This window comes from Cetorhinus maximus, chromosome 24 (genome assembly GCF_964194155.1).
Source record: "Cetorhinus maximus chromosome 24, sCetMax3.hap1.1, whole genome shotgun sequence".
Lineage (NCBI taxonomy): Eukaryota > Metazoa > Chordata > Chondrichthyes > Lamniformes > Cetorhinidae > Cetorhinus > Cetorhinus maximus.
The window spans coordinates 6,309,053-6,324,590 of NC_135902.1; the positions used below are offsets into that span (position 1 = coordinate 6,309,053).

General features: G+C 40.9%; 1 protein-coding gene across 1 annotated transcript in view; it reads right to left on the bottom strand.

The window, feature by feature from the left end:
* The window catches only part of tbcd (tubulin folding cofactor D), a 270,699-nt gene that overhangs the window by 207,250 nt on the left and 47,911 nt on the right, over positions 1 to 15,538 (bottom strand). The window contains exons 8-11 of the mRNA XM_078570695.1: positions 6,660 to 6,705; positions 3,565 to 3,697; positions 2,941 to 3,104; positions 420 to 480 (exon numbers count right to left, since the gene is read on the bottom strand). Coding sequence (XP_078426821.1) covers positions 420 to 480; positions 2,941 to 3,104; positions 3,565 to 3,697; positions 6,660 to 6,705 — 404 coding nt within the window. The remainder of the gene's footprint in view (positions 1 to 419; positions 481 to 2,940; positions 3,105 to 3,564; positions 3,698 to 6,659; positions 6,706 to 15,538) is intronic.

The following is a 15,538-nucleotide window of genomic DNA, read 5'->3' on the forward strand; positions in this document are numbered from 1 at the left end:
TCAGTGGAAGCACTTTCTCACTACATACTCTATCAAAACACTTCACAAGATTGAGCAGGTTCATTAAATCTCCCCTTGCCCTTCTCTACTCTAAGGAGAACAATCTCAGCTTCCCCAGTTTCTCCACAGAACTGAAGTCCCTCATCCCCACTGCTGTATTCTAAAGGAAACAATGGGTATTTTCTGGATAATCCCTTGTACTGGCTGTGCCCCCAGTTCAAAGGCAAAACCTTGTTTACTTGAACTTGTATAAAAGAGAGTATAATAGAGACTTTGCTTGTTTGATGCAAGTCAAAACTCTGCTTCCATCGGTTATTATAAATCAGTTACAATTAATTTTAATTCTATGGTGATTGCCTGAATTGAAAACAAGTGTTAAATATGGAGTAGGAATTATTAGCTAATGTAGAGCAACTTACCCTTTTGCTGCAGACCACCTGACAATAGTATCTTTGTCCTTCAGTCCAAATAGCAGTTGCTCTGGAAAAGGGTCACAAAAAAAGTGAACAATAGGTGAATTGTGATGGAATTTCCATCACTACATTGATTGAATATCTCTCTCAATTAATTTTCACACAACCAAAAGCATCTTTAAAACATATCATTTATTCTTCCGTACAATTAATAAGGTCATAAACATTTTACACACACATACACACATATACACATAAAAGCACCCTTTCCATATAGAAGCTTATAGTGCCAGTTTACCAATCTCAGTGTACAGTTGCACTCAAAGGCATGTCGGTCAGAGAATCAGTACAAAAATGTTTCAGGTGAATTTATCCTTTCTATACCCTGTGCGGATGTCAAGCATTAAACTGGCTTTAGAAATTTGACTGTTTTTGTTCGGAAAATGATGCACCATTCACTTGTAGGAAATATAAATACACCGGACATTCAAATCATGAAAGAGAGAGTCCAGGTTCTCTTTTGGCTCCGCTGATTAAGTATGAAACTGAAAAAAAATATCAAGCAGAAAGTACCAGGTTTGATCCTAGTCCATGCTGACAGCTCATTTGGCAGTAAAGGGTGCTGCAATTGGCCTCAGCAGCCCTGTATGAGGAGAGGAAAATCAATGGGCAATCATAATCCTCATCAGTATCCAATAACCCTAGCTTAGACAGTGTGCTTACGCGAATGTCAGAGAACAAGAACAGGCTTGGCTGTGACACCCTCTGCGATTAAATTTCACAACATTAACTATCCAAATTAACACAAAAAAGCACTAGAAGTCATCTGCTAGCCAGCGTCAACATTTTCAAGTGAGGGGAAGGTGAAGCAATTAACAAAAATTGACATACATCGACTGCAAGGGACTGAACCAACAATTCAGAAGTCTATACAACAAATAAAGAAAAGAGAATACTTAATGGGAGGAAGTATCCTACGCTCAAGGAATACATCTGAAACCTTTCCCAAGCACCTCTTTAAGCACAAATGGCATTTCTCTGCACTGACTGATTATATCATCAACAGCACATGATTTTCAATTCATATACATGATGTATGAGGGATTATTTCATGTGTTCAAGTTAATAAAGGTATAATCAAATGCATACCAAGGCACAGAGTATGACAGTTTCCACTACAAACAAAAGCAAATAAACTGCATTGATCAGACAATCATGCTACTTTCCTCTTCCAACTTATCTGGGGGAATATGCAAAGCTCAACACCAACCATCAATCTTACCAAAAAAATAAGTCGCACCTAGCCTATGGCAACAGCTTATTATGCAATAACATATGGAAACGCAGTTGGGTCCTATTTAAAGTTATTTCAAAGCCTCTTCAAATTAAACATTTCGGTAAAAATGGGCAGAATGTCAAAAGGTGTAATTTGCTTTGAAAAGAAGGGTCAGAGAATACTAGATGAAGCAATTGGTAAGACATCGACCTTTCACCTGTGGAATATCAGGTAAAATCCAGTTTTGTTGTGCGATGTCAGATTCATGTGTCTGCTGACCCCTTAATACAAATTACTTTTAGACAGTCACAATCCAGTTCCTGGTGGTCAACTAAATTGGCAATGTCACTCAAATGTGGTAGGCTGGTTGGTTCACAAACTGCCAGAGTTCATAAACTCTCAGTGGTGCAGTTGTAAGAACTCTTCCAAGGTTTAAGGTGAATAAGAGTATTATTGACTAAGAGTACAGAGAGCTTTACTGTTCATCTAACTGTGCTAACCCCTAGCCTTGGAGTCCATCACTGAGTGCCTGAAATAAGTTTTTCAATACTCAGCACCAACATATCTCACCTTAAGTATGAAATTCACACAAAAGAACCCTGAGAATGTTGCTGCTTGGATATAGTTCCACCATGGCCTCTGATATCTCAACAAGTAACAATTCTTCGGGAGCAAGTCTAACAGTAACTGCCAGCAGGCTGTTTGACTAGTGAGCAATATAGCCAAGCCTAAACATGATCTCTCTTAATATATATATACACACACACACACACACACACACACACACACACACACACACAAACGTGTTGTCTAGCAATCATGGATGGAAACCCTGCCTAATTTAGAAGGGCTCAGAGACTAATTGCAACATCCCTACATCGAGAGATGAGAGCAGCTAACGCAGCATAGTTTGGATACTGAAACTGGGACTCTCTAGGTCTGTATGGCTGAGCTACACTGCTTCAAAGAGCAGAGTTTCAAACGGATGCTTAGAGTAAAAGCCGATTGTTCATCAGCTTGTTCGATTGTTTATTGCCTTAAACCCCACACCCCACCGCCCCCACCATTTCAGAAATTAGTAGGTCAATAAAATGAACTAATACAGAAAAACAAGTGCTATTAGAATCTCTTTATTTAAATATTGTTCATTTATTCAAAAAAGCTTAAGCCAAGCTGTTCTGTCTAATATGGTTGGATGTGGCAGTCCATAAACATTTTGCACATGATAGGTTTTACTCTTCATAAACACACCTACTACATTTTCTATCTCTCCAGGGATATCATATTCATCATCGTCGTCATTATCATCCTCTGTTTTTAATTCCATTTTCTGTATAGACGAAATATTGTTAGTAGCTTGACCTTGACCTGCCATTTGTAAGTTAAGAGCCAAAGACCTGCTCCCACGCTGATATCTAAAAATAAAAAAACATTTTGCATTGAAGTAAAAGGAACATGTTAAAAAAACAATCAAAAAATCAAGAACTAGGAATGTGTTCAAACAGTTATATTTACACTCCCAACACCTACAAAGTAAATTTCAATTTTCTCGTCTCCAACTTCAATCTTTTCTCCTTGGTCAGACAGTCAACATCCAATATTAAAGTCGAAATTCAAAGAATAAAAATGTTTTAACATCTGATTAGAAATGTGTATGTAAAATTTGGATAGACTGTAAGAAGGTGTTGATTCACCCTTGCTCAGTGCTATTTCTGATGGGTAGGTCAAAATGAAGGACATGTGTGAGGAATTACAGCCAAAACCAATTTCTAACCAACCATTCCACGAAACAATCAATTTCTTTTTGATCTGCTGGGCAATTCAAGCACCACATTTTTAACTGAGGAACCTAACTGAGGATCAACATCCATTTACCTCCATTTGGCAACCTTCGGCTTCAGAAACGTAAGGCCCAACCTTTGAATGAGTTTTATGCCTAGTTTGCGTAAAATAGTGTGGTTACACTCAGGAATGTTGCGTTCATCAAGGCACTTCAATACTGTTGGAGCTAGAGGAGAAACCAAATTTTAACAATTATTCAAAACACTGACTACAAGGCAAACATTCCAGAATCTGAAGCTGGTTTAAACTTAAAATAAAAAGTAAAGTCCTATTTGAATATTAATTAATCAATCACAGTTCGACTCCATCCAAATTTCATTTTCTAATTCTAGAACTATGATTTGAGCCCAGGAAGCAACTGTGGAATTAATTTGAACCTGCCCCCTCAATTATTTTAGAATACCATTACAAAAACTTTCCACGTTTTGTCACAAGCCATTGTGATGGAATGTGATCATTGTACTTCAAAGTTAAGAGTTTCTATATTCGACATTTTAGGCAGGAATGATAGCTAGGTTTTGGTTTTTTTTAAAAAAGTTGCATCCAGTGGTGTTCTTCAAAGGAGGAATCTCAGTGGCAGTCTTTGTGTTGTTCACATCTAGTTTGATTATTCTCTACATATTCAGAGACCTAATAAACTCAGATTAAATATGATGCTGCTTGAATAGGTTAAGCTGAATGACCACATGAGATGAAACGAGCTTTCCACATAATTATTGAGGATATTCCCCTATTGCCACCATTAAACGTTCAGGAGGCGTTGGTAATCGAGTTACCCGCAAAATATTGCTCCCTCGTGACCAGTGTGAAACCTAAAGCCAAGATCCTTTTGATTTTCACTGGCTGAGGAAGGAGGAGTGCTCTAGGAGCGACTACTAACTCAATAGGTTCAACTGAAGCAACTCCACAAACAGATAGGCATTAGGGACAATTAAGATGCTATTAGAGAAGAACCATTGAAATCTTTTTGCTGGCACCATGAGCACTCTTACAGGAGAGAAATCAGGATGTGGAGACAATAACTTGACTTACAGCCAGAAAACTTTGTGCTCCTTAGATTGAATTGCCTCCCCCGTCTTCTCCGAAGAACTTCAAGTATTCTGTGGATTGTAGCTCAAACTTTTCACAATAACACTTGCCCCCCTCAGCCCAATCCAAGGCGTGATCTGCTTCAGAAAATGTGTTTTCGGAAACAATGACATAGTTGGAACAGAAACCTATTCTCTCTTGCTCACTTTCAATTGTGCCCCAATTCTAGCATTTTGTCACCTTTGGTGGACACGGAAGACATCATTAGATAGTCAATTATTCAACAAAACCTTGGAGTGTACTTAGCAAATAAAGAGGATAGTTTGCCTTTCAACCTGAACAAGTGTAGGTGACCACCAAGCCAGGCTGCCTTTGAGTGAAAGCTATTCAGTCGATTATTACCAAGGGCTGGGATGAAGAGCTGAGGTAAGACCTCCTTGACTTGGAACTTGGATGAGCGATTATGAGCACTGCCTCCACATTTACTGGTGGTAATAGGGCAATGGCCTCAATAATTTTGTGGAAAGCTTGTGGACTCTGGGGTGTTCCACCTCATGTGGTCTTCCAGCTTAGCCCAGTCAAGCTGCATCAAGGAGCAGAAAAGTACTATAAGGCTTGAGGTTCTGAAATCCTGTGTGGTGCTACAAAAACACTGTTTCATCAGACTTTTTCTGGATCTGGCAAGTGCTTTTGAAAGAGATCATTTTTTCCACGCCCATTCCAAAAACTGTCCACAAATTCTGCTGGCATTTCTTAAAGGTTCTGAGTAGTTTTTAGACTTAGCAGCCAAAAATATCAAAGGATAGTCCAGCAAACACCCTTTCAGCAATTCGTCATTATTAATTCCCCTCCTGCTCTTCGAGTGAGCTCGTCTCCCAATCACTTGTAAGCTAATGAGGCAGTACCTTGGTAAGCCCCTATGGCTGCATACTAAATATAACATTATTATTGCCCATATTAAAATTCAGATCCCATTTTCAGATCTCTTGATTGGCTTTCCCCAATGCATTTCTATAAACCTTTGAATATTTGCATCCCTCCTTCACCCTCCAGTCCTGCATGCCTTTAACACATCATTTTCTTACTATGCCCCACCTTTGGCAGCAGAGGCATCAAGCATGTATTCTTTAATTTCAAATTCACTTCTAGAGCCCCTTCCCCCTTAGAAATTTAACAAAATCCATATTTCCAAATTAGTCACCTCCCCTAATACACAGAGCTTGGCTTATCACATCCTATATTCCTTTTATTAATATGTTTCCCTGCCCTTGTGTAAAGCAGTTTGAAATAAATGGTACGGTCTTTATAGGTGCAAGCTAACTTTGTTTTAATTTACCGAGTAAAGAAAGCCAGAACTATGACACAATTCCCAGACTTAGGGTGGGATTTTCCACACCTGCCCGCCACTGGGATTGTCCAGTCCTGCCGCAAGTCAATGGGCTTCTGGCTGGGGCACCGCCTCGCCTGCGGCGGGTCCTGCCCGCGACAGTGCCAGAAAATCCCGGCCCTAGTCTCGGAGTAGGGAGTCACGTGCAGCACTATCATAACAACAGTTTACATTCACTTTAGGTACATTGGCTCCCAAGAATCAGCCTAACTAGGTTTAAATCCCAAGCTGGGTGGATTATCCATAATGAAGAAAATACTTATTTTCAATGGGCACACACAGTTTAGCAATATATTGTCTTCTTGCCATAATGCTTGCTGAAACAATTTTGTGCAATATTAGGATGTTCCTCCATTGTAACATATTTTGTGCCTTAAAGTATAAAGCAGTACACATGTAAGGTGTTAAATAAACTAATTTCGGAAACTTTGCCTGTACTTGAAGAATATGACTGGAAACTACTAAACCAAGAAACAGAAAACTGACTCAATGACCAAAGCTGAAAAATAAGTTCATTATTTCATACTCAAGAACACTTATGTACCCTACATGTAACCTGACCTTGCATTACAAACTGCAATACAGACCCAAAACCATACAATATGTTTCAATTCTGTATTAACCTTCCAGATAATTACCTCCCTCATTTTAGCAAGTAAAATCCCAATTTGATTAAACCAAAATATATCATGTACAAAGTATATTGTCATACCAAAGGGTAAAAAGTCATCTCTTTTTCCATGTTTGAATAGTTGAGCCTATGAGGAAACAAAAGAGAATATTTTTAAATAAATGTGCATAGTTAAGTGCTCAATTCGACCTGCTAATTAAAAAGAATTTTAAAAATAGTTTTAAGGAGCAAGTAGGAGAGAAGGGAGCTATTTTGCTTAATATTTTCTATGGGTATTACTTGTTATGGTGACAAGCTCACTGGGCCTTTTGAAGAATCTCACCACCTACATTCAGCAACAGTTAGGGGGGTGGTGGTTTCCCTTCAGAAGTAAAAATACCTTTGTCTTGAGAGCCATCAAAAGGCAACTGGAAGGAGAGATAAACTTTGTTGCTCCTATTTTAACTACAAATTGAAGGAAAGGAATAGAAAGTGTCATCAATAATTTCTCTTCAATCCCCAGAAAAAAACTGATAAATAGAAAGTGACATGCATTTGTCATATCTTCACTCCTCAAACTTTGGCTTCTTCCATAGTCTGTATTATCACTTCACCCAATATAATGAGGTGCACTGCATCAAATGACACTATGCATTCTTTTGTAATGCACTATTATTAATACATATTCACTTACTTTGATCAGGAATTGGAAATCAACCAACTAAGAAATGTCTGTTGAAGAGGACTAATTAGGGTAGGGGCTTATTTCTTGTGCCCATATGCTATCAGCAATTTAAAAAAGGAAAAGATACAGTTGTGCAAGGAGTGAATGCAATGGCAAAGGTGAGCAACATATGGAATGTTAGGAAATTGAAAGTTATAATCTACACTGCTGGAACGCACAAAAACTACTGATGGACAATGTTATATTCACAGACAAATTTCATGCTGTTCAGTTTTAAATCTCTTAGAAGATACTGAAAACTTTCCATCACAATTAAATTCACAATGCTCAAATCAAGATTCTGAAGAAAGACATTTGTAACAGTATATGGAAGAAACAGGAACAATGAATAGATTATTGGGAGAACAAGAACATAGATACGCAAAGGAATAAAGTAGTATTCCATCCTGGGTACATGAATTCAGAAAACAAAGAGGTGCAACAGCAAAATATACACTGCAGGGCACAGAATTAAGCCTTGGCTGAGCATCATTGACAGCACAAGATCACAAGGCATTGCACAACAAAGCTGTGAAAATTCAGGCACATGGTTGAAGAATGATAGCCAGAATGAGAAATCTGATCTCAACATAATCGTAAAGCATGAAAGCCTCCTCTCTCTCTGACAACTGTAAAGCTTGAGTTTCACTGTTGGTGTTAATTTAGCACCAGTGGTAACAATATAAAATAGCATAGATTGGAGTCAGTGGATAGGGGACAGAGTTCGTGGAAGGAATGACAAATAATGGTTTCGGTCTTCCCAATATTTAACTGGAGGAAATTTCTGCTCATCTAGTTCTGGATATTGGACCAGTAGTGTGACAAACCAGAGACAGCGGAGGGGTCAAAAGATGTGGTGGTGAGGTGGTGCTGCGTGTTTGTCAGCATTATTGTGGAACCCGATGTTAAGTGCTGAAATGGGGTTTGGAGCGGCAGTTTTTTGTCTCTCAGAAGGCAGTGATACCACTGAGTCAAATTGACAGTACACTATTCTCAATAAGCTACATTTTAACATAAAATTTCCAGCCCGGCTGCGGGAGAAAAACAGAAGGCAAGTTTGCCAGACTGAATATTTAGACCAGCATTGTAAAGGAAATTTTTCTAACTTTAAGGCACACAGGCCAAATGGATGAAGGATTACTTTGCAACTATGTAATGTTTGCTACTGACACCAAGTGTCACAAACATCTCCTATTCTCAAGTGCCACTGGCATGTTTCACCTTGAATTGTGCAAAAATCACACTCAATATTTGAAGTAATTCTAAACTGACTAGAAATATTCTAGGGGAGGTGGTGGCATACAGTATCGTCACTGAACTAGTAATCAAGAGACCCAGGGTAATGCTCTAGGTCAATCTGATGACCATGAAACCATTGTTGATTGTTGTAAACATCCATCTGGTTCACTAATGCTCTTTAGGGAAGGAAATCTGCCATCGTTACCTGGTCTGGCTTATATGTGATTCCAGACCTATAGCAATGTGGCTGACTCTTAAATGCCCTCTGAAACGGTCTAGCAAGCCATTTAGTTCTATCAAAGCCCTGCAAAATCCTACCAGCAGGGCAGACTCAGTAGAGGGGTGGCACAGTGGTATACAGTTGGGATGGAATTGCCCTGGGAGCCCTCAACATCAACTCTGGACCCCATGAAGTCCCATGGCATCAGGTCAAACATGGCCAAAGAAACCTCCTGCTGATTACCGCGTATCACCCTCCCTCAACTGATGAATCAGTACACCTCCATGTTGAACACCACTTGGAGGAAGCGCTGAGGGCGACAAGAGAATGTACTCTGGGCGGGGGACTTCAATGTCCATCACCAAGAGTAGCTCGGTAGCACCACCACTGACCGAGCTGGCCGAGTCCGAAAGGACATAGCTGCTAGACTGAGGCTGCAGCAGGTGGTGAGGGAACCAACAAGAGGGAAAAACATACTTGACCTCATCCTCAACAACCTGCCTGCCGCAGATGCATCTGTCCATGACAGTATCTGTAGCAGTGATCACCGAAGTCCCGTCTTCTCACTGAGGATACCCTCCACTGTGTTGTGTGGCACTACCATCGTGCTAAGTGGGATAGATTTTGAACACATCTAGCAACTCAAGACTAGGCAAGTTAAGTGCTGTGGGCCATCAGCAGCAACAGAATTGTACTCAGCCACAATCTGTAACCTCATGGCCCAGCATACCCCTCACTCTACCATTACCACCAAGCCAGGGGATCAACCCTGGTTCAGAGAAGAGTGCAGGAGGGCATACCAGGAGCAGCACCAGGCATAACTAAAAATGAGGTGCCAACCTAGTGAAGCTACAGCACTACTTGCATGCCAAACAGCATAAACAACAAGCAATAGACTAAGATAGAGCTAAATGAGCCCACAACCAATGGATCAGATCTAAGCTCTGCAGTCCTGCCATATCCAGTTGTGAAGGGTGGTGGACAATCAAACAACTCACTGGAGGAGGAGGCTCCACAAATAGCCCCATCATTAATGATGGGTGAGCCCAGCACATCAGTGCAAAAGATAAGGCCGAAGCATTTGCAACTATCTTCCGCCAGAAGTGCCGAGTGGATGATCCATCTCCACGCTGGCCTCCTCCAGTGGTCCCAATTCGATTCACTCCACGTGATATCAAGAAACGGCTGAAGGCACTGGATACTGCAAAGGCCCTGACAATATTCCAACAAAAGTAGTGAAGACTTGTGCTCCAGAACTTACCACACCCCTAGCCAAGCTGTTGTATAGCTACAACACTGCCATCTATCCAACAATGTGGAAAATTGCCCAGATATGTCCTGTACACAAAAAAGCAGGACAAATCCAACCCAGCCAATTACCGCCCCTTCAGACTACTCTTCATCATCAGTAAAGTGATGGAAGAAGCCATCAACAGTGCTACTAAGCAGCACTTGCTTAGCAATAACCTGCTCGCTGATGCTCCGTTTGGGTTCCGCCAGGATCACTCAGCTCCGAACCTCATTTCAGCGTTAGTTTACACATGGCCAAAAGAGCTGAATTCCCAAGATGAGGTGAGAGTGACTGCCCTTGACATCAAGGCAGCATTTGACCGAGTGTGGCATCAAGGAGCCCTTGCAAAACTGGAGTCAGTGGGAATCAAGGGGGAACACTCTCCACTGGTTGGAGTCATACCTAGCACAAAGGAAGATGGTTGGGGTTTTGGAGGTTATTCATTTCAGTTCCAGGACATGATTGCAGGAGTTCCTCAGGGTAGTGTCCAAGGCCCAACCACTTTCAGCTGCTTCATCAATGACCTTCCTTCCATCATAAGGTCAGAAATGGAGATGTTCATTGATGATTGCACAATGTTCAGCACCATTCACGACTCCTCAGATACTGAAGCAGTCCATGTTCATCTGTCGCAAGACCTGGACAATATCCAGGCTTCGGCTGACAAGTGGCAAGTAATATTCACGCCACACAAGTGCCAGGCAAAGACCATCTCCAACAAAAGAGAATCTAACCATTGCCCCTTGATGTTCAATGGCACTACCATCACTGAATCCCCCACTATCAACATCCTGGGGGTTACCATTGACCAAAAACTGAACTGGGCTAGCCATATAAATACTGTGGCTACAAGAGCAGGCCAGAGGCTGTGGTGAGTAACTCATCTCATGACTCCCCAAAACCTGTCCACCATCGACAAGGAAGAAGTCAGGAATGTGATGGAATACTCTGCACTTGCCTGGATGAGTGCAGCTCCAATAATACTCAAGAAGCTTGACACAAAGCAGTTCACTTGATTGGCACCCCATCCACAAACATTCACTGCCTCCACCACCATAGCAGCAGTGTGTACCATCTGCAAGATGCACTGCAGGAACTCTCCAAGGCTCCTTCAACATCACCTTCCAAACCCACGACCATCACCAACTAGAAGGACAAGGGCAGGCTACTTTGTTCGTCATAATTAACGTCACATGAAGGTTCCAGAAATAGCACACGATGCAATATGGTGACTTGAAAACAAAAGTTCAGCAATCTTTTCTCACTCCTTTTTCCCAGCAATTTTCTCTCCTTTCTTCCTCCATGAAAGATTGAGTCTTCACTGGGATATGGCTCCACAGGCACTGGACTACGTCTTATAATTAACTCTTGATACTAAGTGTTGACAGATTATTTGACCACAGAGGGCATCATATTCAGGTCTGACGTTGTTTCACCCAGTGACTGACTGACAGACAGACACGCACACGCACAGGCACGTGAACACACAACCAAAGTAGAGACAAGGCAAGGGAGACAGGTATTAATATGGGAAATGATAAACAGATTGTGACAGGAAGGAACAGAGTACAAATCCAACAGTAAATCAGCAGATAAGGCTAGACGCTACAAAAATAATAAAAGGACAAAACTAAAGGCTCTGTATCTAAATGCACATATTTCAAAACAAAACAGATGAACTGATAGTACAAACAGAAATAAATAAGTACAATCTGACACAAAAACAGAAAATGCTGGAAAAACTCAGCAGGTCTATCAGCATCTGTGGAGAGAGAAATAGAGTTAACATTTCAAGTCCGTATTACCCTTCTTCAGAGTTAAAGGGAAGTAGAAATGTGATGACATTTGTACTGTTTTTGGGGGGGCGGGGGGGGGGGGGGGAGGGGGGGTGCGGTGGAGCAGATGAAGCTGGATAGGCCAGCAATAGATGGGGACAAAGAAGAAATTGACAAACATCATGAAGCTATTAATGTATATAATATTATTAGAAAATATTTTTCTATTAAAATAGAGGTTTAGTCTGTGGGGTGTTTTCATCTGGGTGCTTTGTTGTGTACAAGTTTTGAGATGTAAACAGAGAGGTAGAGTGCATTTGCATTTTTTGAATAGAGCATTCAAAAAGTGGGGGGAATTCTGGCACCTAGCTAACAGAGACCAACCAAGCAATATGTTTATATTACTAATTGCATTGGTACTATAAAAGGGGTTTTATTGTTAGAGAGGTGGAGTTCAAAGCGGCTGGAGATACAATGAGAATTTACATTCAATGGGCTGTGCTAGGAATAACAAGACAACCATTTTGTGTGTTCAGAGCAGAGGCAATGTGAGATCAAAAGCAGCTGTAAACCTACAACTGTCTCCACAGGAACCAAAGTGAAAAGAATCTCAATTTAAATTCCTAAGATGAAAATGCTTTGCTTGGTGTCTGGTTAAGTCTATGGGTTGCTGTTGCCTTAATGGAGATTAGTTTGGGATGTTTTTCAAAGTTATGATTGTAGTAATTTATAGCCAAGTGTATATATTTAACTTGTGTAAATTAATAAAATGTTTCATTTAGTTTAATATAAAACCTCTCGAGAACTGGTGGTATGATCCCTGAATTTAGTGTTGCATCTCAAACATAACATTTAAAATTATAGGTTATGACAGTTGTTTTAAGTTTCCCTCTGGGATTTTTAAAAATAACTCAGCTTTACCAACTGCTCAGACATAACACAAAAGATGTCATGAACTAAAGGACAAAGGAAGTGTTAATGGTAGTGGTACGGGCTAAGAAAGGTGCTGATAGTGGCATAATAGTACAAAAGCAGAATGTGATAACAGCAGAACAAGGGTAAGCAGTGTGAAAGAACAACATGGAACAAGTAACAGATGGCCCTTTTGGGGATGGGGTGGGAGTTAGGGGGCAGTGATGGGGGAAAAAGGATAGAAAAGGGGGATAAAAAGGGGATAAAACAATGAATAAATTAATAAAAATAATAAGAAGTAAAAATAAGCGGATAAAAAATAAATATTAATGTAGAAAAAAGGGATTAAAAAGGGGTGAAGAAAGAGGAGAGAGTTCATGGTCTGAAGTTGTTGAACTCAATGTTAAGTCCAGAAGTCTGTAAAGTGCCTAATCAGAAGGTGAGGTGCTGTTCCTCCAGTTTGCATTGGGCTTCACTGGAACATTGCAGCAGGCCAAGGACAGACACGTGGGCATGAGAGCAGGATGGTGTGTTGAAATGGCAAGCAACAGGAAGGTCTGGGTCATGCAAGCGGACAGACCAAAGGTATTCCGCAAAGTAGTCATCCAGTCTGCGTTTGGTCTCCCCAGTGAGTGAAGACTGCATTGGGAGCAGCGAATGCAGTAGACTAAATTGAAGGAGGTGCAAGTGAAGCGCTGCTTTACCTGAAAGGAGAGTTAGGGCCCTTGGATGGTGAGGAGGGAGGAAGTAAAGGGGCAGGTGTTGCACCTTCTGCAATTGCATGGGAAGGTGCCGTGGGAAGGAGATGAGGTAATGGAGGAGTGGACCAGGGTGTCCCAGAGGGAACGGTCCCGACAGAATGCTGATAGAGGGGTGAGGGGAAGATGTGTTTGGTGATGGCATCATGCTAGAGTTGGCGGGAATGGCAGAGGATGATCCTTTGAATGCGGAGGCTGGTGGGGTGAAAAGTGAGGACAAGGGGGACCATATCATGGTTCTGGGAGGAAGGGGAAGGTGTGAGGTGTACAGTGAGGAGTACAATCTGATAGCCATTACAGAGACATAGCTACAGGATGACATAGAATGGGACCTGAATATTGAAGGGTATGTGACATTTCAGAAGGACAGAAGTCAGGAAAAGGTGATGGGGTGGCTGTTAATTAATGCTGGTATTAGCACATTAGAGATGGATGACGCAAGTTCAGGAAACCAGGGTATAGAAGCTGAGTTAAAGAATGATAAAGGCAAGAAGTCACTTGTAGGAGTGGTGCACAGGCTCCCTAATTATAACTACACAGCAGGACAGTATAAAAGAAGAGATAATGGGAGCTTGCCAGAAAGGTACAGCAATAATCATGGGGGGTTTTAATCTACATATGGACTGGAAAAATCAGATGGGCAAAGGTAGCGTAGATAAGAAGTTCATAGAATGTTTTCGGGATAGTTTCTCAGAACAGCACATTCTGGAGCCAACCAGAGAGCAAGCTATACTAGACCTGGTACTGAGCAACAAAATAGGATTTATTGGTAACCTCCTAATGAAGGCACCCCCATGTAGCAGCAATCATAATATGATTGAATTTTACATTCATTTTGAGGGAGAAACAAGTGCATCCAAGGCTAGCATTTTAAACTTAAATAAGGGCAATTATAAGGGCATGAAAGTCGAGCTAGCTAAAGTGAACTGGCAAATGAGGTTAAGGGCTATGTCAATAGAGGTTCAGTAGCAGACATTTAAAGGGATACTTCAGAATACACAGAACATATACATTCCAATGAAAAAGAAAAATTCCAAGGGGAGGGCCCACCATTGTGGTTAACTAAAAAAGTTAAAGACAATATCAAACTTGAAGAAAAAGCATATAATTATGCAAAGACGGGTGGCAGGTCAGAAGATTGGAAAGAATATAAAGAACAGCGAAGAATGACAAAAAAATTAATAAGGAGGGAGAAATTCGAGTATGAGAGAAAGCTAGCTAGTAACATAAAGATGGATAGTAAGAGTTTCTATAGATATTTAAATAAGAAAAGAGTTAACAAAGTGAGCGTTGGTCCTATAGAGAATGCGTCTGGGAACTGATAATGTAAAGTAGGGAGATGGTGGATGAATTAAACAGTTATTTTGCTTCGGACTTCATTATAAAAGGACACAAGTAACGTCCCGGAAATAGCTGTAAAACAGGAAATGGAAGGGAGGGGGGATTGCGGGAAAATTACAATCACCAGGGAAGTGGTATTGAGCAAATTGTTGGGGCTGCAGGCTGATAAATCCCCAGGTCCGCATGGACTTCACCCTAAGATCTTGAAAGAAGTGGCTAGTGAGATAGTTAATGCACAGGTTTTAATTTTCCAAGCTTCCCTAGATTCGGGGATTAGTTTGGAAAATAGCAAATATAACTCCTTTATTCAAAAAGGGAGGGAGACAGAAAGTAGGAAACTACAGGTCAGTTAGCCTAACATCTGCCATCGGGAAATGTTAGAAGCTATTATTAAAGATGTTATAGCAGGGCACTTAGAATAATTCAAGGCAATCAGGCAGAGTCAAGTTCCCTTTGTAAAAGGGAAATTATGTTTAACCAATTTATTGGAGTTCTTTGAAGGAGTCATGTGCTGTGGATAAAGGGGAACCGGTGGATGGACTGTACTTAGACTTCCAGAAGACTTTTGATAACATGCCAAATCAAACGTTCTTGAAGAAAATAAAAGCCCATGGTGCAGGGAGTAACATATTGGCATGGATAGAAGGTTGGATAGCTAACAGGAAGCAGAGTTGGCATAAATGGGTCCTTTTTCTGGATGTGACAAGTGGTGTGTGCACAG